Source organism: Conger conger, chromosome 8 (assembly GCF_963514075.1).
Source record: "Conger conger chromosome 8, fConCon1.1, whole genome shotgun sequence".
In the NCBI taxonomy this organism is placed as follows: domain Eukaryota; kingdom Metazoa; phylum Chordata; class Actinopteri; order Anguilliformes; family Congridae; genus Conger; species Conger conger.
The window spans coordinates 14,383,198-14,407,030 of NC_083767.1; the positions used below are offsets into that span (position 1 = coordinate 14,383,198).

Genomic DNA, 23,833 nt, shown 5'->3' on the forward strand with positions numbered 1-23,833 from the left:
TTAGAGGGAAGGTGAATGAGGCCTAAGTGTTTCTTGTACTCAGCTGAGCACTTTGTCCAGCTGGTGGCAGAATAATGATCACCATTAAATGATAATTAGAAGATTGAGTTACTAACCACCTAACTGACTCAAAATGAGTATGTACTTTTCTTCAAAGCAATGGTCACTACAATAAGATCCTCTTGCGCATGTGAACACACACGCACACACTTATTTTCAACCTGTTTAGTTCCAACTACCCAATACAGTATGCCAGCAAACAGCACAACAATATGAATTCAGTTAAATATCTCATAATGCTTTGTGATATTACTGGAGAGGAGAAAAATAGAAATATAATAACATAGTTTCATTTTAAACCCCAAGAAAATGTTATGGTCAGATATGGTGTCCAAGCAAGGTTTGACCTGGTAGGGTGATGAGGTGAGAGAGGTCAGAGTTTATTAGTTTATAAAGCTGCAGGGTTGTTGTGTCTGGAGATCACACGACTTTGCTATAGCATTGTGTTCTTAGCCAAAAACAGTAAAGCTTGGCATAGGCAGCATATTCATGCTATAAGTGCATGCGTGGACCAACTCAGATGTGTTGCGTTTGTGGTCACTTAGTTAAAAGGGTATTTTGGTGTTCAGAGGCTAAATGCATTTCCTCAGCCAAGAAAGAACACACACACAAACACGTACACACACCAGCAAGCCTAGCATATCACTTACCCGTAACTCTCAACTCTGAAAAGCAAGAAAAAAAAGGACAAAACAACAAATGTTTTCTAAACAAATGTCACAACTGAAAATAAAACAAAGATAGAATAATGGAAGCAAAACCCTTGTGTGACCCCAGACAGAACAGCCTGGAGCGAGCAGCCTTTATTAATGTGGGCCTGTTGGAAATGTAACTGTGTAAACTACAGTATTTAAATGAGAAGCTCATTCTGGAGGCACGGTGAAAATGTGTTTACGGCAACTGTAGCTCTGATTTTAGCTGCCGTGACACACGGCGACCCCCGGGGGCGAGACTGACCGTTCTCAGCCGCGGCCTTGAGCGCTGCCTCCGAGTGCGTGGATCCGAAGGGGTTCCGCACGAAGCGCCGCCGTCGACGCAGGTCGTCCTCCCAGTAGTCCAGGCGCCAGAACTCCCGCGGACGGCTGCAGCCGGAGAGAGAGGGAGGCACACGTGTTAGCGATTAGCACACAGCAAGGCGGCGGCGTAGAGCTCTCCTCCGTTCGGTCCGTCTTTCCCCGCACAGCGCGGACGCCGCCCTTAACTCGGGCGCGTCCTTGAGAACAACAATCTCGCCGTCCTACCTCCGGACCGGGAGTCCCCCCGCTTTCTTACCCTCCCTACCCCCCGTGTTCCTCGTGCCCGGTGAAGGTGAAATGAGCGTAAATGCATCACGGAGAATCCGAGCGGTGACAGGATGATCGGTTTCGGCCGAGACGCGCGCGGCAATCCCGGCCTCATTTCAGCCGCGGCGGGGGAACCGTACACACCGGAATGGGGGGGGGGTATGTTGCCATTAAGAACGTGGAGCAGCATTACCAATATTCATCAATGTCCGAGTCCCCCCTCATTTTTCTTAAAAACCCCCCTTTCCTGTTCTCGCCTCACGCCGGCACTAAATCATCACGCCACGTCGCGGCACCGCCAAGTGTTAACTTTTAATGAAGAGGACCGCGGCCCGCAGTGGAGCGCGCAATAATAAAATATTACTCTATTTAGACGCCGAGGAATTTAATTAAAATAATCTTTTAAAATATTCATTACATTGAGCCCCTGAGGCGGAACGCAACGCGGGGAAATGTATTTGGGCCATAACTTTTCTCGCCTTTCCTCGGAAGCTGCTTTTTAAAAGGGCACCGTTTCAGAGGAGGCGGCCGGCCTTTTCTGAGCGGAGAAACAGCAATGCCGCTAAAAGCGTTATTCCTCAACCTGCGCGTAAAAGGCACCTCCTTCAAAAACAAATGAATACAAAATACAAATGGCAAAAGGCTTCTTTCTTTTTGGCTAGCTATGCGAGGTTTTCGTGTAGACGAGGAACGAACCTCTTTACCATTTAGGGCAGTGGTTCCCAAACTCGGTCCTGGAGTACCCCTGTGTATGCTGGTTTTTGTTCCAACCCCAAATGCCATCCAGTAATTTTTACAAGCAGTTAATCTTGCTTAATTAGCTGGTTTTCATCTTAAAATGGATTATTTACCTTAAACCACATTATGCCAGAAATAGCATTGCAATGGCATGAAGAATAAAATTAGCATGTTGATATTGTGCTTATTGCACCACCTTGCAAACAATTACATAAAAAGAGGTAACAAATAAAAGACTGAGGTTAACTAATATTCTCATAATTTTGAAATTAATTTGGTTTTTAAGCATGCGATTAATTTCATTTTTTTTTTTTTTCCTTAAACAAATCAACACAATGCAGGTTTGCCAAATTGTTCTTTTTGAGGCCAGGTGTCCAAACTTCCTACTGATTCACTCCAGTCTTTAATTTGATGAGTTAGAAATAATTTACCATTTTCTGTGCAATTTCTCTACAAAATGTATGCATTCGTATGTATGCATTGGTTGCAATATAGCTTAAACGCAATATGAACATGGGGGTTTTATTCATTCTGGCATACATAGCTATTTGACAAAATGTGGTTTAAGACGGTAAGTAATCCAGCATGCACATGGGTACTCCAGGACAGAGTTTGGGAACCACTGATTTCGGGGACACGCATATTTAAATGGAATGGTAATGAACCGCCTTCTTCATTTCATACTCATGCCCAGTACAGTAACCCCGTTGGACATGTACGAATCTATGCCCGCCTTGTGGTTGGTGCATGTTAAAGGGACTTCTACACAAAGCTCTTGTGCCCCCGCTACACTGACGAACAACAATAACAATATGACATTAAATTCCAACCATCCATTTTGCTTTACAGAGGCAAGATGGTTTATGGTACAACAAGACCCGAACACCCAAGACATATAAATCACTGCAATTCTATTTAAGTGCCTTCTAAGACACCCACCGCCTTGTTTATGTTTGTACCATTCACAGAGGATCCAAAGTATGTTCAGGAACCACTGCAGTGATGTCTGCATTGCATGAGTGATCTTGCGAGAGCTGACGGTTCGCAGCTTCTTTAAAAAAATGAGGAGAATAGAATGAAATGAAGTGAAAATATTGAGGGAATACTGTAGAAGCTCTTGAGAAGCTGATTATATTTGTGTAAAGTAGTTAACTTATCTGATGCAGAAACAAGCTCCAGCTGGGTTTTGGGCAAACACAGCAGCTATGCGTATGTAAATCTGCACGTAATCCAGTGATACATTATTCCTAACTGAAACTTTTTTTGAAAATGTCCACCAGCGCAGAACTAATGCGGTACGGGTAATACACTGGGAACAGTTGCTCAAACACATTCAAAATGAAGGCCAAACTAACAACATGAACAAATTACAGATTAATCCTTCTTAGGTTGAAATATGCGGTTTGCTAAAGGGGAACGCACATACATGTACACGTACACATGCATACACACGCGCGCGCGCACTCCCACACACACACACACTATGAACATCTGCAGGAACTATAATCCTGGGGCAACCATAGAGGAAATGTTTACACAAAAGAACAGAAAATATATATATATATTGTTGAGTGGAGTCTGAAAGAGGCGTAACCTGAGCATAATCAAACCCATGAATGACTTGATTACTCTCCGCATCGATTTCACAGGGCTGGCCGGAGCACAGGAGTCTGACGCTCTTTTCATCTTGCGAGAGTGTTCTGGAAAGGCGATTTACAAACACACATCGGGGATCATGCAATGATTAAATGCGCCATTATGTAGAAAATATGTTTTGTTGGGGCGAGAGCGGAGTTGCGAATGCAACAGTCGACGTTATTGGAACAGTATTTCAGACCGGTAATGTTGAATATTTCATTATAGCGGGGGGGGGGGGGGGGGGACTGCACATGTGGTGCATCGGCGTTAGGAAAACACAGCTGGGACAGACAAATTACCCGAGGTCCACCTCCAGCTTTAGGCCCCGGGGCAAGAGAGCTACGGCAGCGGTACACACACCAGCGCGCATCCTGCAAAATGGCCCCTGTGATCTACTTAAAGGGAACAAATTTGGTATTAAACACACATAGGGGCTCAATATTTTGGAAGGTGAATCTTAGGTAGGAGCGACAAAGGCAGCTCGCTGAAATGCTCAAAATAAAACCGCGGCACTGGGGCCCTGCGTCCGCCCGCAGTCGATCTCCCGCTACGTAGCGTTCGCTAACGCGCGCTTAGCTGGCCGTTCTCCTGGCGAACCTGGAAGCCTTCCAGTTGGTGCGGAGACAGAATTTCTTCTTGCCATGTGAGTGTCTGCGGCGTGTTTTTCTGCGATAGCCTCCATCGTGAGCGGGCACTTCATCACCGTGACTTACCCTTCATTCATCTATTAAAATTAATATCAAACGTCTGCCCAAGTGGAGTCCTGAATCACCCGACCCCCACCCTAACTCCCCCACCGCCTCCTCTTCGGGGAATGACACACAAAAAAGGCTCCATTCATCAGTGCGCTCCAGACATCAGTGGCAGCGATTAGTCGAGGAGCTGGGACTATTCTTCACAGCATTTGGCCGCGTGTTACAAATATACGACAATGGTGCCCTAATCAAGGGCGAGAGAAGGCGTTTGATATTTGCGCCGTCATCAATCCCTCCTAAAACCCTGTACGCCGAGTGTATGTTCCTACAGACGATGAATTATTAATTTCTCATCCGACCTCTGGTGTCTTGGTGGAATAAAATGCTGCTGCTCCTCGTGACTCAACAATTAAAACTACAAAAGGCCACCAACTGAGCGCGCTCAGAAGGCCCACACATGATTAGCCAGAGGTTCACCTCTAAGACAAGCCTGCAAGCCAGGCTAATTTGGCCCAGCCATTGCTGAATCATGTCACTGTTAAAGGACCACTTAAAAAAAAGAGGGTTCCCTCCAAACCATCATTATTAATATGAAACACTTGTGAGGTTTAAATAATAGAACAGAACTGACTTAGTGGTACTAAAACAAAACAACGGACGTACCCTTTTCTTTATGGGTGCGCGAGAGAGGTTTTAAAACTGAATGACTGTACAGTTAGGAAAGCTAATAAAGACATCAACGGATAAGGTCAGAAAGTGGCCTACCCGGTTCAGCATTCCTCAGTAATGTGCAAAAAAATATTTTCAGCAAATAAATGACACTCATACGACCTAGCAGCCCAACGGAGACAAAACATGAGGCTCCCCATTGCGTGGATCAACTTACCACGAGCGCATGCTGGGTCCTACAGCATAGAAATCGCAGGTTTATATATGGGCTACATCATTAGCCTACTATGAACACAGTTTTGGGGTACAATCAGCCATATCTTGTGAGGGAACATAACGTTTCATACGCTTTTGTTTGGCCATATACTGGACCTGACCTGGGGCAGTTGTAAGAACCACTGTGTCCCATTAAGATATAACAGATGTAATGTATACTGCACTGCACATTTTCATCAATTTATTATTCATAAGTATCTGAAAAGCATTCATATTTTTTGTACACCGTTAGCGCACTACTGCGCACATTCGCACACTGAACAGTTGCATTTCAGTATCATTATGTACGCTATGCGAGAAGCTGCAGTATGGATTTTTTACACAACCTGACATCCCTTTCAGGAGCGGAGAGAGGAAGAGTGACCTTAGCAATGCACTTAATGGTCATTCACGGAGATCCTCTCTCTGTGCGAGGGGTTTCGGGGAAACGCGCACGAAAATCTGACACGATCGGCTGCGATCAATCGCAAGAAACCTCAACGTTACTGGGAAATAAAGCCGGGGGTATATTATGTACAGCGGCCTTAGAAGTCCCAGGGGCTGCATATGACTACATATGACTCCAAAACAGGCATAATCTTTAGCCACCTAAAACCCAGCGCAGAGGGCCTGAGATCACAGATCATAAACATAACCAAGGAAGGGCACAAAAAAAAGAGAAGGAAAAAAATAAACGACTGCATTACTTCTTCTGCAGCCATAAAAGGGGGAAAAAATAAAAACCAAGCAAGCGTGAAACATGAACAGTTCTCGATTACGACGCCAACACAGATTATCAAATAAAGATCCTTGTCATTTTCGTTATTTATGTAAATTTAAATTACAATGACTTCAATCTCACAGGGAATAAGATACTTTTGTGAATAAAAGGCCTCAGAATTCTGAATAAGAAGAATTACATTTCCCTTTTCCCGAAATGCAGTCAGAGAAAAAGTGTAATTTAAGAGAAATGGTAAAAAATACCCGTGAATATTGAACAATCGCTTTCACACAAAGTGTGAGTAAGGAGAGAGAAAGGAAAATTGATGTTATGACCTTTTTATGAGCAAAGTGTCATTCCCTCTCACTCTCCTCGTGCCAAACACAATACAGAAAAGGAGCCTTATAGATTTCCCGCCTTGGCATGGAAAGTTTGATAAGGCTCTTATTTCAGTTTGACTTCTCCTTGCGTCTCTCCAACCGACAAAGACAAACGATTGCCATCCATCAAGATGCAATCAGGTACACGAAGACGTCCGGCAAATGCGGGTCTGTTTACCGGCCTTAAATGCCATTCGTTTAGCCTCCGTCTTATTTTGTGTACACACGGGGTCTGTAAAATATCAGTTTTGCGACAGGCTATCCCGCGGAGGAATTCGTTTTGTGAATGAGGACAGTTTTTAACCCCCAATAATGGTCAGGCCACACTGATGGCACTGCTAGCGGGTTCATTTCTGAGCGAGGATTATACAAATTATACTGCCTGACCGTTAGCACAACAAACAGGAAATGCAAAAACGCACACGATTGCATACATCACCGGCGTGCGAGTCATTCTGCAAAGGACAAACAGTCATTTATAACGCTTCACCGGGATTAAGTCAGTCACAACCAATGACATCACGCATGCAGAGACATTTCTTTTTTTGCCTTTTTCATTAATGCGGCCGACCGGCACCCCTGAAATTGCTTAAATGTCACCATTACCGTAGAGATGATTTTTAGATTTGCATAAAGCATGTGTTTATAAAAATAGACTAAATAAATTGGATATTTTTCATTCATCGAGATGCTCTGCACCTCTTTTGTCAAGTTGCGGCAGCAATCGACCTCAGAGTACCCCTAGCGCAAATTAAAATGAGCGGAGCCGGACCGAACACCTCGGTACTGCAGGGGAAAAAAAGTGTGTGATTAAAGTCACCGAAGAGCAATCTGACACAAGTGTATTAAGCAATATCAGTCACAACGCCGGACAGTTTGTGTTCGGAAACGGATCTGAATGTGTTCATTTGCAATGCGCAGATTGGAATGCTAATGTACGTAAATACAGATAACTTTCAAATCGGTGTTTGTTTGTTTGCAATAACGTTCATCAGAGGCTCAAGGTTACGCTAATGAACAATAGGGAAATACCAAATCAATCACTAGGCCACAGGCTCAATGTTCTTTGTGGATGATAAACTACACCGATTCTTGTTTTATCATTCACTTCTTTCATTTACGAATAATTTAAATCAAACATTTTCTACAATGTGAGCGCTGGCTCAGATGAGCTGCAATGGAGTGATGATATTGCTACCGCATTTAAATGAAATACAATTACTGAATGTACATGCATTTATAATAAAAAATGCACACTTGGACTTATTTAATCAGGGCTTCTCTGAATTCTCTTGTTATGTTGAATTGCAAATAAAATAGGAATTAATAAATTGTTGTTGTACTGCCAAGGTATGTACTATATATATATATATATATATATATATATATACACACACACACACACACACACACACACACACACACACACACACACACACACACGGTGCCATTATATTTTATGTTAAGCTCTTTTTTTTGGTATAACGGGAAGCCTTTTTTCAGGAAGCCATTAAGTGTGTGTGTATATGAGGGTGTGTGTGGCTGCATGCATGAGTTTAATGAGTACAGTATCATTCAGAGACATGTACATATTACAAACAACCAAACATATATACAGGTACTTGGCTGTTTCTCTGCATAAAGACACTTCACAGATTCCAACAGAACAGCGTTTCAACAGATCTCTACCATGTCCAGGACCATGTTTCTATTCAGTCTAATTACTTTTGGTTGTCCATTTATGCATGTAATATGTGCAAGCACTGCCAAGCGAGGACAGTGCATTCGATCATTATCTCTGAGAAATAACATGAAACCATTGCAGAACACCGTGGGCTATGGAAAAATTCCACAATGCAAATGGGATGGAAATGTGATACTCACCAACTTGTCGAGCAAGCACTGTACATTATAACAACCGCGCGTGAACAGCATATATGTATTATACACAATACAATATTAATTCAATCCAGCAAAATATCATTGCCATTCAAAGTACAGTACATACTGTAAACCTACAGGAAGAATATTTTTAACCCCTTCTTTTAACCCAATCTTTTTTTTGATTTATTAAAAAATAGCATCAATGTGAAAATACAAGGGGAAGTGTTCGTTATTATAACGTGTAATTAACACACAGTTCTCCTGAAACTACACTACTACTGCAGCCCATCGCCTGATTAAATATCACTGTCAAACTAGTAATTATTTGCCAACTGCCACAACAAAATTGGGGCAATAACAATCATTAAACTACAGTGCACTAAATACAAGTACTTTGAACTATGGTACAATAAATTACAGTACAGAGTAAAAGTTGTTGTAGTGTTGTATCCTTGCATGAACTAATGGGAGCATAATTATTGTTATTATAATAACGTAATCCATTTCACGTACCAACGTAGATTTTTAAAAATCAGGTTTGATGGTAAACTATACATTGGCACACATTTTCCCATTCTGGCTCATTAAAATGATGCAATTTATACCAAACAGCTGTTCTTTCCAGTTGAACAGGAAAATGCTAAACACTCTGTATATGACATGAAGTTATAGGGTTGTTATAACTAATCTCATTTAGAAAAAGGAAAATGAAAATGTTACTGTTTTCGCCAGGACTATGTATTATATTTTATTTGTATAAAACAAATGCAGCTCCTACAAACAACAGCGATGATAGATTTCCCTCGCTACTGGATTAGAATATACTGGATTGGAATATTGCAGAAATAGTACAACACGAGTCCAAATCTGACCAAAGAATCCTACATCACACAAAACTGAGCAACATACTGAATTTTACTATATTTGTATCATATTGTAGCATATTTTACGTCAATTTGTTTCTTTCAAAAACTAACCGCAAAATATTGAAGATATTACATATAGTATTTCTTTTTTAAACTGCATTAGAGAAAATACCCTTCTCTATTCAGTGTTTAATTTGCAACAAGCAGGATTTAAACTTAAAAGGGCATTCACAAACAAATTAGTCAAATGACATTTACAACAATAATTATTACAGAGCACAGGGATTATGTTCCATAAATTCAGGATGACATGATGCAGTCATAGTCCACCTGATTACACTCTCAGAAATAAAGTGACAGTGGAGGTACATTTTTGTTTTTCAAGGAGTAATTATATGCTGCTGGCTACGGGTACAATTGTATGTACCTATTGGGTAAGGTCCCAGCGACAAGAATTTGTGCCACTTTTAGGGACTGTCCGTACCTTTATGTGAGCGTAGAAGAGTTTGTAATGAGGCAGAGTCAGGCCAGAGAAAGCAGCCCTCCAGGCTGGCTCCAGTTAATCACACATAATCCCTTTATGTGCTATCGGGAGGAGAGAAATTAACTGGAGGCGTGAAACCGCATCTCCATATTATCAGCAGGTCCGGGGGGACCTGTGCTTCTCTGAGAGCGGGCCACTGTCTCCGCCACGCGCCGCTAAAATGAAAAATGCAAATGGAGCCCTAATTACCGCCGGCTTAGTATAATGCACCCTCCAATTACCGGCAATTAAACTCGGTGTAAATTTCACGACAAAGGCTGGGAAAATGATATGCTAATCACGCGGAGTTAAGATCTCGCGGAGAGCCACCGACGGGCTTGTTTTCCCCCTCGCTACTGTAAACATCGAACGAGAGCCTCCATAAATTCACCCTTTCCTTTTATTACGCATTTACATTTCAGCTGTGATATTTCAGACACACACCTGCCAGGCAAACAACTTCCACACATTTAGTAAACAGACTGCACTGAAAACTTCTCAAATTTTTTTATCATCAGCACAATCTACAAATTATGTAAATCATAATAGATTAAAGCAAAAATATTTCCATAGTTTTCCACAAATAAATCCAACTCATGATTTTGGGAAAAGCTTTACATGGATCTATTTTATTATTATTTAGTTCATTAAACTCATAAAATGTTATTGATCTTTTTCAATTGTTAACCTGAAATGTCCCATTAACTTCACAAAAACTATTTTCTGAAATGAGAAATTCTTAACCCTGAAATGCCATAAAAATAAATCCTTATTTATTTATTGATTTATTTGGGGGGTGTCTTTCACATTACATTTGTTATCTTTGGCGGGATGCCAAAAATGCACAAACTCTAAATACGGAAGTAAGCGTTAAAGAGGGGGAGAGCATCCACTCCACACTCAAAGAGGAGAGAGAGGGAGAGCATGAGAGAAAGAGAGAGAGCGTGAGAGAGAAGGAGAGAAAATAAGAGAACATTCACTCCAAACTCAGAGGAAAGAGTCAGAGAGAGAGAGAGAGAGAGAGAGCGATTGAGAGAACACACTCCACACTGAAGAGGAGAGTACAGTAACAGGTATGCCAGCCTGACTAACTTACTAATAGACCAGAGGGTCTCTACCCCACCCCACCCCACCCGAGCAGTCCTGTCTCATCACAGTCCTCTCTGTGCAGGTCCTCACTACAGTATCTGAGAATGTGAGGATGGAACACTTGTCTGGCAATCGTCAGATACTCATAAGGGCCACGCCTCTTTGCCCATCACATGCTCATTAACCGGCTCTTCTGACCGCTGTTTACAGCTTTCTGTACATCTGTACTCTCATCAGCACAGGTAAGGAAGTGCGCTGAAAGTAACTTAATACCCACACTGGCAGTGAAGCACCGCTCCCACAACAGTGACGAGGGGCAATCAGAAACGTAGAGTAACACCAGCATGCACAAAAACTTTGTATACACAAAACCTATGGTAGACACAACTTTATGATTTGGCTGCATTTTAGCACATCTGTGTTCTCTAGTACACCCTACACCACCAGGTCATAGGCGATGGCCTGATATGGCACGTGGCATATCCGCACACGGCCAATCACAGTGGTGCACTCCGAGGCCTGTGTGACATGGTGAGGACCATTTTACATCAGTGGTCCTCACTCCTGACCCTGGACAGCTGTAAGGTGTGCTGTCTTTTGTTGTTACTCAGCACTTAATTGATCAATTAAAGCACATTTAACTCACCTCACCTAGTTTCTTGGGTTTGAATCGGTTGCTGATTTTAGCACAACCTGAGCCTTTCGGGACCAGGAGTGAAGACCACCAATTTATATCTACCATGCCCAACCTCTGCAAACTCTCATGGGGGCTATGTCTCGTCTAACTCACTTCCCTTTTTATAGTGTGGAGAATTTGAAACTTCAACATACATCAGATGTACAACATTGAACCGTACATCTACTGAAAAGCATCTTTCCACAACAGTAATCCTTCATGCAGATCTTTCTTATAAAGACTAAATGAACAGAAAACGCGTAGCCTTCGACAAAGGCGGACAACACTGAAAGCAACGGAGAACACCGTCATGTACGAGACCGCCGCAGAGAAAGGTCTGGGAGGAAATATGTTCTCCTCAAGATGAAAAAAAGAGTAGTCTTCCAGGGAAGGACGCGTTCATCGTGCTCTGAAGAGCGCGCCATATTTTATGTCCCGGTTTCTGCTTTCGCAGCAAAAGAAAGGACTGTGCTCGGGAGATAAAACAAATTTTGGGGCAAAAACAGTGAAAGTGTTGAAATGAATTATCCACAAACCCGGCTTATAATTACAGCAGCTCGGAGAGTAACAATCTATCAGACGAGGGGGCTATGACACCGTGCCTTGGGGTTAGTCAAAGGAGATAGGCCTTGACTAACTACTCGACTCCAACAATCAATACTGCCCAGATATTGCATCCCGAGGAGAAAAAAAAGGCCCCCTTTAAAAACTTCCGGAACGGTCTTTCATTCAGATATCGATCAGGGCCTTATCGTGACCTTGCTTCTCCAAGGCCACATGCATTGGCCGAGGTAGATGAAACTCGTAAATCCGTAACCTGTAACATAAAAAAGCCGGTGTGTAATGAGGGTTTCGCCAGACGGGCTCCCTTTCGCACCTCGCAACAGGGACTCCATCACAAAGCCCATTTGGCGGTCTGATGCGCCGTGTCTAAAAGCCTCCTTCTCTAGGCAGCCTGGTCGTACCATAGGGACTGAGCAGAAAATCATCTCTCAACATTCAAGAGAGAGATGCTCATCGCTTGTACTAGACACATTGTGCAGTTACAAGGCTGGGTATTTATTTTAACAGTGAGCGTGGTTAAGTACATCAACTAAAAGGGTGCTGTGTAGTTGAAATAGCACCCATAATCTTCAGTTACAGGCCCATCTCCCTAACTGCAACTCCAATAAAACCAGCACCACAAAGTAAAACTGACGGATGTAAATACTCACAAATTAAAACTGACAGTCTGTACTTTGACCTCATGTTGTATTTTGTATTCAGTGGGCTGTAGTACACGGCCAAACAACAAAAAAAAAGTAACTGTCCAAATACTTACGGACTGCACTCCACACACACACACACACACGCGCAAGCATAGTACAATTGCAAACTGCTTCTTAATCTCCTGCTTCAATGCCCTGTTGAAGCTTCCCTGAACAAGGACACGAACTAGACAATGTAAATGAGAGCAACATATGGAAAACCTCAGCTGGTCTGAGGTCTTCAATATGTTCTGCGTTGACCGTTTGTTGGGATTCCTTACAGTCTCCACCACGGTGTTGTTTATACAGCTAGAGGCAAATGTTTTCACAAACGGATATTTTAATGAAATTCTGCAAATCCCCTCTGGACGTGTAAGAAGGTACATGAGCCTTAATCTTTACTTAAATCATTAACGGTGCTACTGTCAAAATCTTTATGCGCTCCCTTAAGATTTAATACCATCCCTCACTGTGTCCACCATTTGTTTAAGAAACGCCGCAAGTGATAAATGCCATGGAGATTTTCCTCAAATTGTTTAAAACACGGCACTTGAGATTCCTCCGATGATGACAGGGTCATTTACAAAGAAAATCTGGGCCCAAATATAGACACGAATAAGGAAGCTTCTTCGGTTTCCCGGCCAAACTTACCGCAAGTGTTTACGGTGAATTTCAATGGATAGATAATACACTGCCTTATGAAACTCAACTCTTGCGGCTAATTGCTTTTTTTGTAATACTCTAGGCTCTGAGATGAGAGGAACGACGATTCCTTCGCTCCAAGGAGCGGATGTGAACGCCAGTGAAGTCCTTGAGCCCGCAGATGTCCCGGTTCTGTTTAGCCAGGGACTCGGTGTAATATTTCCGCCTGTTTGTAGATAGTTCTGCAGTGTTTAGAAGCCAGTTAAACCATTAACGGCACGGTATTGCTATAAATTACCAGCTCTGCCAGAGGAAGGGCATGTAGCAGAGGACACTGTCAGAGATGGAGCAGAATTTCCCAGAGCACACCAGCCATTTCATTTACCGTCACATAAATGGGTGTTAGGAATAACAGTAGCAGAAACAATGGCATATGCAAAACTATAGGACAAGTGAGCAATCACATGCCATACGGGTTAGAGAACTATAAAGTACCAGAAATAGCATTACAAGCTTCCACGCTCTAACTGAAAAGAGACAAAAATATTTGTTCCGTAAACTGTGCTTCGTTTCCTCCTCGACTTCTCCACCCATTATACGATGGGCATGCAGATGAAACGCCCTTCGTCTCTGAACCAGGCCCAGATTAAGGTAGCCATGTATACTTTACGTAATTCATTCATGAATAAGGCAGGCTTTTCCAAGCCGGAATCTCGATGCCCGGCCTTAGAGCTGAATGTGAAACAGATGAATTCTCAAAAAGGGACGCAGAGCAGCACCACTGATGTAATGCACCGGAAACACCGGCCATGCGGGAACACGCAAATCTAAACGCCGCTGAACATTTCTTAACGGCCTTGTTTGTCTGTGGTTTTCCGCGAGGCTCGCGTTTTCCTCCGTTCCTACTGTACGGGTGAGGTACGGTCCCGCAGAGAACCCCAAAGAAATTGAGGAGGGCAATTAACCAAACTTGCTCTCGGGGCAGATAAAGTGCGCGGTTGTGGGGTGGATTAGGAGACCTTTTAAATGTGGCTCTGCTGTTTACTCTGCCAGTGATCCTTAGCGTGGGAGAGCGATCCGCAGATAAGAACACGGGGGCCATGCTAAACCAGTGCAGACATGAAGCCACTTTGGGCTTATAAATGTTAAACAGCCTACAGTCAGAAACATGCACCGCTATAAATATTAAACAGCCAATGATTACGGTTGGTGCTCTTCTGGTGTTACATGGAGAACGGCCTCCTCTTCACTGTTGTCCAATCAGGGGCAACATTATCTCAGGAGGTAAGAGCGGTCGTCTGGCAGTCGCTTGGTGCCTTGGATAGCAGCCTATCAACAGTGGAGTGTGAGCGTGTGCGTGACTGGTTAAATGAGAGGCATTAATTGTAAAGCTTTGGATAAAAGCGCTATATAAATGAAGAAAAGTCCAAAGTTGCGTATCACTGGTATCACCACCAGGTTACAAACTTTGCAGTGCACCATGGAAACGCATCGTTTTAACAGGATGGAAATCAGGAAAAGTTTGTTCAGGGTGCTTGAAAAAGCAATCAGAAGCACTCCCAGGATTCTCTGGTCTTCTCGCACGTGGGCAGTGCAGGGCAAAAAAAGGGCATGATTGAAAGCAGAAATAAATAAATAACAGAAATATATCGGTTTAATTCTTATTTGTAAAAACCTGGCCCTCTGTTCAATCAAAATGTGTTACACTTACAATGTGCCCACAGCTTTGCTTATTGCCTCCATTTGACAAGTTTCAATTCATATAAAACATCTCACATAAACACACTCTCAGTCTTGTGCTCTCAGTCTTACGGACAAAAGAGATTGGAGCATGCTGCCCAAATTAGACCCATGACATAAATTGGACATCTCGTTCTTCTAAACAGTTTATAATGAGCATTAAAAGTACAACGTAGCTCAGCCTTTTGTGAGTCAAGTATTTTAACATTCCCATGAGAGAGGGGGGTGATTCTTAGCATTTTTCCTTTGACTTAATACTGTGTGAAAGCTTGCATAATTTACTGGGGAGGTGGGGTATGACCAATTCTCTCACAGCATGGGATTATTAAAGCAAATTTATTCATAGACCGCAATTAAAATTACAGCAGTAGACCTATGCTGAGTGGAAGATGAGGATATGACCTATTTACTATACAGTACAAAAAGCATAAAGAAAGCTAAGGAGAGTCATGAGCTGTGTTCAGCTCCTCTACAGCTAAGGAGAGCCAGGAGCTGTGTTCTCCTCCTCTACAGCTAAGGAGAGCCATGAGCTGTGTTCAACTCCTCTACAGCTAAGGAGAGCCAGGAGCTGTGTTCACCTCCTCTACAGCTAAGGAGAGCCAGGAGTGTGTTCTCCTCCTATACAGCTAAGGAGAGCCAGGAGCTGTGTTCACCTCCTCTACAGCTAAGGAGAGCCAGGAGTGTGTTCTCCTCCTATACAGCTAAGGAGAGCCAGGAGCTGTGTTCACCTCCTCTACAGCTAAGGAGAGCCAGGAGCTGTGTTCTCCTCCTCTACAGCTAAGGAGAGCCAGGAGTGTGTTCACCTCCTCTACAGCTAAGGAGAGCCAGGAGTGTGTTCACCTCCTCTACAGCTAAGGAGAGCCAGGAGTGTGTTCACCTCCTCTACAGCTAAGGAGAGCCAGGAGTGTGTTCACCTCCTCTACAGCTACACAGCTTTACCCTCAGATTCACAGGGAAAAGAATCTATTGTAATTTGTTTAGTCTAATCAACTGTAAGCCTCTTTGAATAAAAGCGTCAGATAAATAAGAAATTATTATTAATAAATTATTAACTAAAGCAAAATGAACAAAAACACCACAGCAATATAGCACAATAGTCATTCACAGGAAAAATAACATGAATTAAAAAAATAACATGACCACATGCAATGATAAAAAGAAATAACAAAAAGGAACAAGTAACCAAGGTAATGTTCTCCCAGTCAATGTTCAAGGTTTAAACAGCATTGTTATCAGAAGACTATTTTTGTGTTTTACTTCATATTGTGGGCAGAATAATGAAAACGAATCCATGCCTGTGTGCTGAACATTAAGCCGGACCGTATCTGGTCTCGGGCGGCGTGGTCATTAAATGACATAGCGGCAGATAAAATAGTGATGCTAATATTGATAGTTTGTCCATTACAGGTCAGGTAACTGTCCAGGGGAACAGTTACAAAGCTGTTAGTTTCCATTTCACAAGGCCGATCGATAGGGAGGCATACTGTTTCAATTTTGCCGTTATTGATTTTTTCTTTTTTTATAACACCGCAACCTGAAAGCATTCGTCTTTCTGAAAGAAGGGGGATTTGATTTACTGAAGAAAAATTGGAGAGCGCATCGCAAAGATTTTCCCCGGCGCGACCGTGTCACCCCCAAAAAGATGGATGTCCCCTTCGGTGGCCCGGGAAGCCTCCTGCCCGAGGGCGTCCATTAGGGAGGGTCGGGCAGCCGAAAATGAGCTCGGCGGGGGGAGGGAGCGGGGGCAAAGAGCGCCGTCTGAAAGAACGGAAAACCACCCCCCCACCTCCACACGGCTCCGTGATACTGACACCGATGCTCGCACATCGAACCTGTGAAACCAACCGAACGGACCCAGGTTTACAAGAACGCATGTGCCCGCAGTGCAAGCAAACAATTAGAAAGGGATTGGTGCTCGACAATTATGGCAAGATACTGAGACGACATACCAAGACAGACGTCCACAGTGGACTAATTCAAGCAAAAACACTCGGAGCAACTTAAAGACAAAAGGCAGAGAACAGACTTGTTATACTCAGGCTCCAATCCACTGAATAGGAAACTGACCCAGGTTTAATGTTTACGCCCTTGTGGATCCGCCTTACCAATGGTCAGCTTCCCTTCAAAAAAGCGCTGTTGCTGCAGGTGCCTGTGGATTTCTGTGGCTACATTAGCTGGCCTATTAGAACACAGTGAGTCTCTGCAATACAATAAGTTATTTGGCCAATCAGAGCACAGCGAGTCTCTGCGATTACATCAGCTGGCCTATTAGAATGCAGCGAGTCTCTGCGGTTACATCAGCTGGCCTATGAAAATGCAGTGGTGGAGGATGTCAGGGAGGGGAAGCAATGGGGGAGGAGGGGGGTCCTTGGAGACCTTGGTGGGCCTGGCCAGTATCCCTCCATCACCGTCCCATCACACACACACACACACACACACACACATCCTTTCTCAGCCACTTTGGCCAGGTGTCATCTACATGAGGGATGATTCGTCTCCTGACCCAAATAAACATCACTCCTGCCACCCGCCTCATTTGTGCGGGATGTGCGTATTCATTTCGGCTCGCTTTATTTATTTAATATTTTTTTATCAGACGCTTCCCGGTCTTCACCTGAGCCCCGGGGGCGAGGTGACAGTAATGTATGGAGGAACAGGTAGCCCTGTCCGCCATTTCACATCTGAAGGGAGGCTTTGACAGTAAAGGACACCACGTTCCCACAACCTGGTCAAAGGAATATTTCCTTTGTTTGCTGGAGAGGAGAGGAACACACTGGACTCTCTACAACCTAGCCATGAAAATGTTGGTGTGTGTGTGTGTGTGTGTGTGTGTGTCCGTGTGTGTGTGTGGCGGGGGTGGCTGGGAATGGGGGAAAAAAAGAAAAAACAAATGCCTGAAATCCCCAGAGGCTGAAGCCTGTGTAAGCTGGATATTAAGGCACAAATTGTATTCGGTCGGGTCAGAGAACGTCAAAAGATATTAGACGCTTGCTGTGAAGAAACAATACCTATCAGCTGCTGGGAGAGTAATATTTTCATTTTCAGTTTTTTATTGAATGGAAACTTTGGGGAATACTTCTTTATGAACTGCTACAAGGGCTTGCAAATCTTATGTGTGTGTGTGTGTGTGTGTGTGTGTGTGTGTGTGTGTGTGCGCCTGTGTGAGAGTGCACTTCTTTGTGTGCGCGTGTCTCTCTTTGTGCGTGCGTGCACATTTGAGTGAGAGTGTGGTCTGTGTGTTTCTGTGTGCGTGTGTGTGTGTGTGTGCGTGTGTATCTGTGTGCGTGCATTTCCACCGAAATGACTATACATGGTTATCACATTTATGTTGCATGTTCATGCTTGTGTTGCTTGTACATGTGCATGTTTGGAAACATGAGCATTTGCAAACTCATGTGCGTGTGCATGCTATGCCTGTATGCGTGTGCAACATGGTGTGTGCTAATTGTGTTGTGTGCAAGCTGCTGGTATAAAGCCTGCTGCGTGGGTACACATGTCCATGGGGTCTGTGATGTGCGCATAGGTTGAGCAGTGTACAAAATGATGTTTCACCTCTTCCCCCTCCCTCCCTCTCTCTCACACCCCTCCTCCTCTCTTTCTCTCTCACACACGCACCCTCCTTCTCTCTCTTTCTCCCTCCCTCTCCCTCGTTCACAGCTCAGTAGCAGGACCAGATGTCTCTGGTTGCCCCACGCTGTGGCTACACTGCTGAATGCAGCAGCTGACCTTCTCCGTAATTGAGGGAAAGTATTGATGTAATGGCACAGGTCCGATTGTGATTTATTAAAAGCTCCCGCGATACCGCGCAGTCTGCCAGCCTCAGAGCCGGCCGATCGCGCGGCATTAGCGCGCCCATCAATATCAAAGCTAAAGGCGCTATGCTAATGAGGGAGAGCTGCGCTTTCAGAGCTGCTGCTCGACTGAAAATTACAGCCCGGTGCTGCTTCAAACAGAGATGAATAAAATGAATAATATCAACTCCACACATAACTGCACACACACATCCACAAGCACACACACACATACATACACCCACAAGCACTCACATACAAGCCTACAGACACACACACACACACACATACACTCACACACATGCCTACAGACACACACACACTCACACACATGCCTACAGACACACACACACACACACACAAACACAGACGCACACACACAAGCACTCACACACATGCACAGACGCACACAGAATACCATCTTGGAAACCGCACTACATAGAATACTACACACAAACATATAAATGTACTCTTCCAACAATAAGTCAATGTAAAAAATGCGTACAGCACACCTGGGTGAACCATAATTTCGGAGTTCTCAGCTACATACTGTACGTAGGGATGACATTCAGCTCCACAGAGCGGCCTTCCTGAGACCTGACACCGCAGGCAGAGCAGCGGCAGGTGCAGAAGGACACGGACGGGCAGGAGACGCTCACCTGAGGGCGGAGTTTCCCCAGGCGCCGTGCTTGTCAGTCAGGATGTTGATGATCTTCTGGACGAGCTGCGTGGCGGTCACGTGGTCGCGGTACTTGGCGGCTCGGATCAGGTGGTCGCACATCTTCTCCTCGTCCCGCTTCTCGGCCGCGTACTGCGCACAGTGGGACTGTGGGAAAACACGTCAGCCGGTCAGTCAACCAACCGACGAACCCTTGAAGAAAAACACGGTCCTGAAAGGCTGGGAACTGATGGTTTTCCACCCTCCCGTTACCTGGGAGTCAGGTCTGAAGACCGTAATTGCTCAGTTATTTACCCAAGAAAAAATAAAAACAAAGCTTGAATTTGGACTCAAGGGCCATATTCAATGATCCCAGGTTTAAGGTGTAAGATTACAAATATGTTATTAGAATCTTCTTAACTGAAAATTGTAATGCTGACGTAACTATCACTACTGCAAAGTGAAAGCAATGGAGTTCTAGGACACAGGCTTTTGGAATTACATTCCATACAACCTACTCATGCTGTGCAACCAGAACCATTCCATAGCAGGGGTTTCGATTAATCAAACATCCATTCTATTGGCTTGACTAAGCAACATCAACAACTTCAAAATCTACTGTTATGAAGCCAACTGTGAGAATCGTCATGATTATAAATGACCATTCAAAATCCTTAATAGTCAACTTCATTTCGGGAAGGTCCTGATATTTCCAGTTCTTTAATTCATACCACCATTCAACATTTCATGAGGAGCTTGAATTGGCATGAAGTTGCTAATGCATGCAGGTAAGTACACTACCTTAAAAAAAACACAGTTACTTCACAGGCCGTATACAGCACCACACAGAAGCAGACAAATACATTCGGCAGACCGCTAACACGAAATAAATCACATTACATTGCATCCGGACTAAAGTCCTGGTACAGTCATGAACACACGCGTCTAAAGGCTTAGCTTCTACGTGCACAAACCTGAGACACGGCTGAAATGAATGTAATTGTGTGGTCAGCGTTGCTCCCGTGTCACGGTGATTAATAACACTGGACATGTGTTAGCTACGCGCCTGGGGCAGAACCGGAGAAATCCTACACTGCACCGGGCCAACATTTCTCTCTGTCTGAATCTGTAATCAGATATATTCGCAAACTTCTTAAAGGAATAGCGGCCACATGACCTCGGACTACGACCCAAAGTCATTTTCAGCCGCGGCGGGTCCTCCTGGGGATAGCTCAATCAGGCCGAGGCGTAATCCCGTAGCGAGAACACAACGCATGTTCCTTATGGATTGATTGCATTAATATTCAGGAAACACACTTTACAGCACAAAGAATTTTGGACTACATTCAGGATTTTGCATCCGTTAGCATGGATACAAATTCCGTACAAATGAGAACTACTGCAGAAAGTTAGCAGTACACACTCTAAAGTGCCCTGTAATGGAAACTCCTCTCCAATTTGAAACACCACTTTTCACGTGTGACAGGAAATCAATAGGCATAAATCAGGCATTAGGATGCTACTCTTACCTAATTATGAGTCTCTGTCTGGTTGTGGAGCACTGAAGCCGGGCTTGGCCCAGAGAACATTAAAAAGTATAATTTATCAAATAAATTAAATACATTAAACTTAGCGGGACGATTCCAATTAAAATAGCAGGAAGTGGGGAACTGACCCTGAATTGTGTTTACAAAAAAACTTTAAGCAATGGAACTGAAACTGAATTGGAGTTTAGACTATTTTAATAGAAATTTGGAATTGTAATAATTTCAGTCTTAGAATCTGAACTGAATAGAAATGTAGTCTTTATCAACAAAAAATTTGGCAAGCTGGAATGGAGTTGCTATAATTCAAAGGGAGAGGATTTAATCATAATTCAATTAGTGACTCTTACTCCAACCCTACAACTAAGGTCTCAAAGGATAAATTAGTCATAACCAATCCCAGGCTTAACAAATTCACTATGCACACGTACATGTAAGCAAAGCAGTGAATAATAGAACTTGTAGAAATTAAGTTGGACCAACAAATAAAACTATCCCTTCAAAATTAAGCTGAAACAGGATTTCATTTGCGATATCATAAATGTTGGATGAACTCAAACTACAATCTGCAGCATACCTCATACAGGCCCCTTTTGGCTTTTTTAACTTTCCCTGCACATTTTAGTTTCCTCCCAAAGTTTTTTTGCTGCTCTTAATTTTGTTTCTGTGCAAAAAATAAATGTATATTTTTAACATTAACAGTTAGACTGATCAGACTGAACCACTGGATTAAAATAATTTATTTTGAAATTCAAATCATACCTGTCCACTTTTTTAATCGATAAAATGTCCACCTTAGCCAAACAAGAGCATGCCCTCCTAGCACTGACCATATTTTTGCTCACTCAATGTGAGATTGCTACACCTAGGACATGACCATCACGGCATGATGTCTTTACAGCCCATGTAATTAACATGGCTGAAGAGCCCACAGTGTTAATTCACACACCCTCAGCACTGCACAAAGGGCTGGGCAGATTTGGGCCGTGTAACTGAACACTGGTCTCTGCGCCGGCCTCTCAGGGGACCTGGCGGAGGGGATCTTATTAAAAGCTCTGACTCCTGCTCCTCTGACACTGTGGAGCAGGAGACGCCGCGGCCATCGCCCGCTGCTCCTCTCCAATTTCTCAAACTCCTCGACACCTGGTCCCCCAGGAACCCGCCCCGCACGGGCGGAGCTGTCCGTCTGCGAGGGGTGCCCTTGTCGTTTTTGGGTGAAATGCAAATTCGCAGCAAATAAGGTTGTTCGGAGGGATGAGGAGACAGCCCGCTTTCAGCTTTCCCGGCTTCTCTCGGACGTGATCTCTGGCCCGAAGTTTCAAATCGAAACTCAAAATGGCGTCGGGGGAATTCCAGGGGGGGCGAAGGCTTCCGGAAGCCGATGCGAACGCGACAAGGAAAAATGAGGCCTTAAGAGCACAATAGCCGACAACGGTCACCGGACGACCACGTCTGACAGTGCCTTCAATTCTAAAGCCATGCCTTCCGTCTCCCAACGCCTCCGAGTATTGATTTTCCTCTGCGCAGGGGAAAAAAAAGAGAAAAAAATATAAAATCCAATGAAAGAGATAGGGAGGCCTCTCCCCCCTCGATAGCAGCCGTCAAGGTTAACGCAGACTCAACACTTATCAAACTATCTCTCCTGCTCACTCTGCTTTTTAATGGACTGGTCCCAATGCCCGGATGGTAGCCCACTCATCACAGAAACCCCCCCCTTCCAGATGCAGTCATCTCCACCCATCAGTACACAACCCACGCGCAGCGACTCCAAGGTCAAGCAAATGTGAGAAATCTCATGTAATAAATGGAAATTATCATCCTACAGAGTCAAAACGGGCCGGCTTCCAAATCATTTTTCCCCCTTTCCTTTCAAAATGCCATTTTTACTCAATTTTTCCTGTGTGAACCGATTTCGTGATGGTGTTAGACTGACAGCGAGGTCGGTAAACGGCGTAAGGACTAATATGACGGCCAGGGCTGCTATGAATTATATGCCGAAACCGGTGCACGTCTAACAATGTTACACTAAAGGAGTCTACTGGCAGTCGTGAAAGATAAGCATTAGTTTTGGTGATTTGCCGTGTTTTCAGCGGTGTCTAGTGAAATATTGGCCCAATGAGATCATGCTGTTAGGCCTGAGTGCATTACACTTCCCGCATAAAGAATTGCTCCTGACTACATTGCATTGTTTATACAAGTGATTTCAATACGTCTTTAAACACATATGTGCTCTGAATATTTTGTCTATCATTATGATATGATATCTTTGTGTGTGAGAGAGTGTGTAGAGAGAGAGAGTGAGGGAGAGAGATGATCATAGGAGCAGGAAGACGCACTTGACATTACTTGGAAATTTCGAGAAAATTCATACCGACACCAGTATTTCATGTGCAAAATACCAATACTGGGTGATGATAGATCTTGACATCAAAAAATAATTCTGCACTGGAAATGCTACATTCGCATTTCCTAGAATGACCCCTGACAAAATCAATGGAAGGGCAGTCAAATGCGTAGTGTCACTGGAAGATTTACACCTTCAGGTCAATGCATGTAATGAGAGAACAAGGCAGGTTCACCGGCAATTTATTTCTTAACAAAAAAACATTTATAAAAAACACATTTTGTAATGTAAATTACAACACAAAAATATCTCATTTTATAAAATCGAACTGACTTAGCATAGCATTAGCGTAACATAAATGCACGATTATTATGTAGGTAGTATGTAGGG

The 23,833-nt window shown here is 43.6% G+C and overlaps 1 protein-coding gene across 3 annotated transcripts in view; it reads right to left on the reverse strand.

Moving 5' to 3' along the window:
- LOC133134671 (lipopolysaccharide-responsive and beige-like anchor protein) overlaps positions 1 to 23,833 on the reverse strand; it is a 225,990-nt gene that overhangs the window by 96,139 nt on the left and 106,018 nt on the right. For 2 of the 3 annotated variants that reach the window (XM_061250940.1, XM_061250939.1), the window contains exons 36-37: positions 19,557 to 19,723; positions 1,018 to 1,142 (exon numbers count right to left, since the gene is read on the reverse strand). In XM_061250940.1, coding sequence (XP_061106924.1) covers positions 1,018 to 1,142; positions 19,557 to 19,723 — 292 coding nt within the window. Of the gene's footprint in view, positions 1 to 710; positions 726 to 1,017; positions 1,143 to 19,556; positions 19,724 to 23,833 lie in introns of all 3 variants that reach the window. The other variant, XM_061250938.1, reaches the window with a different exon arrangement.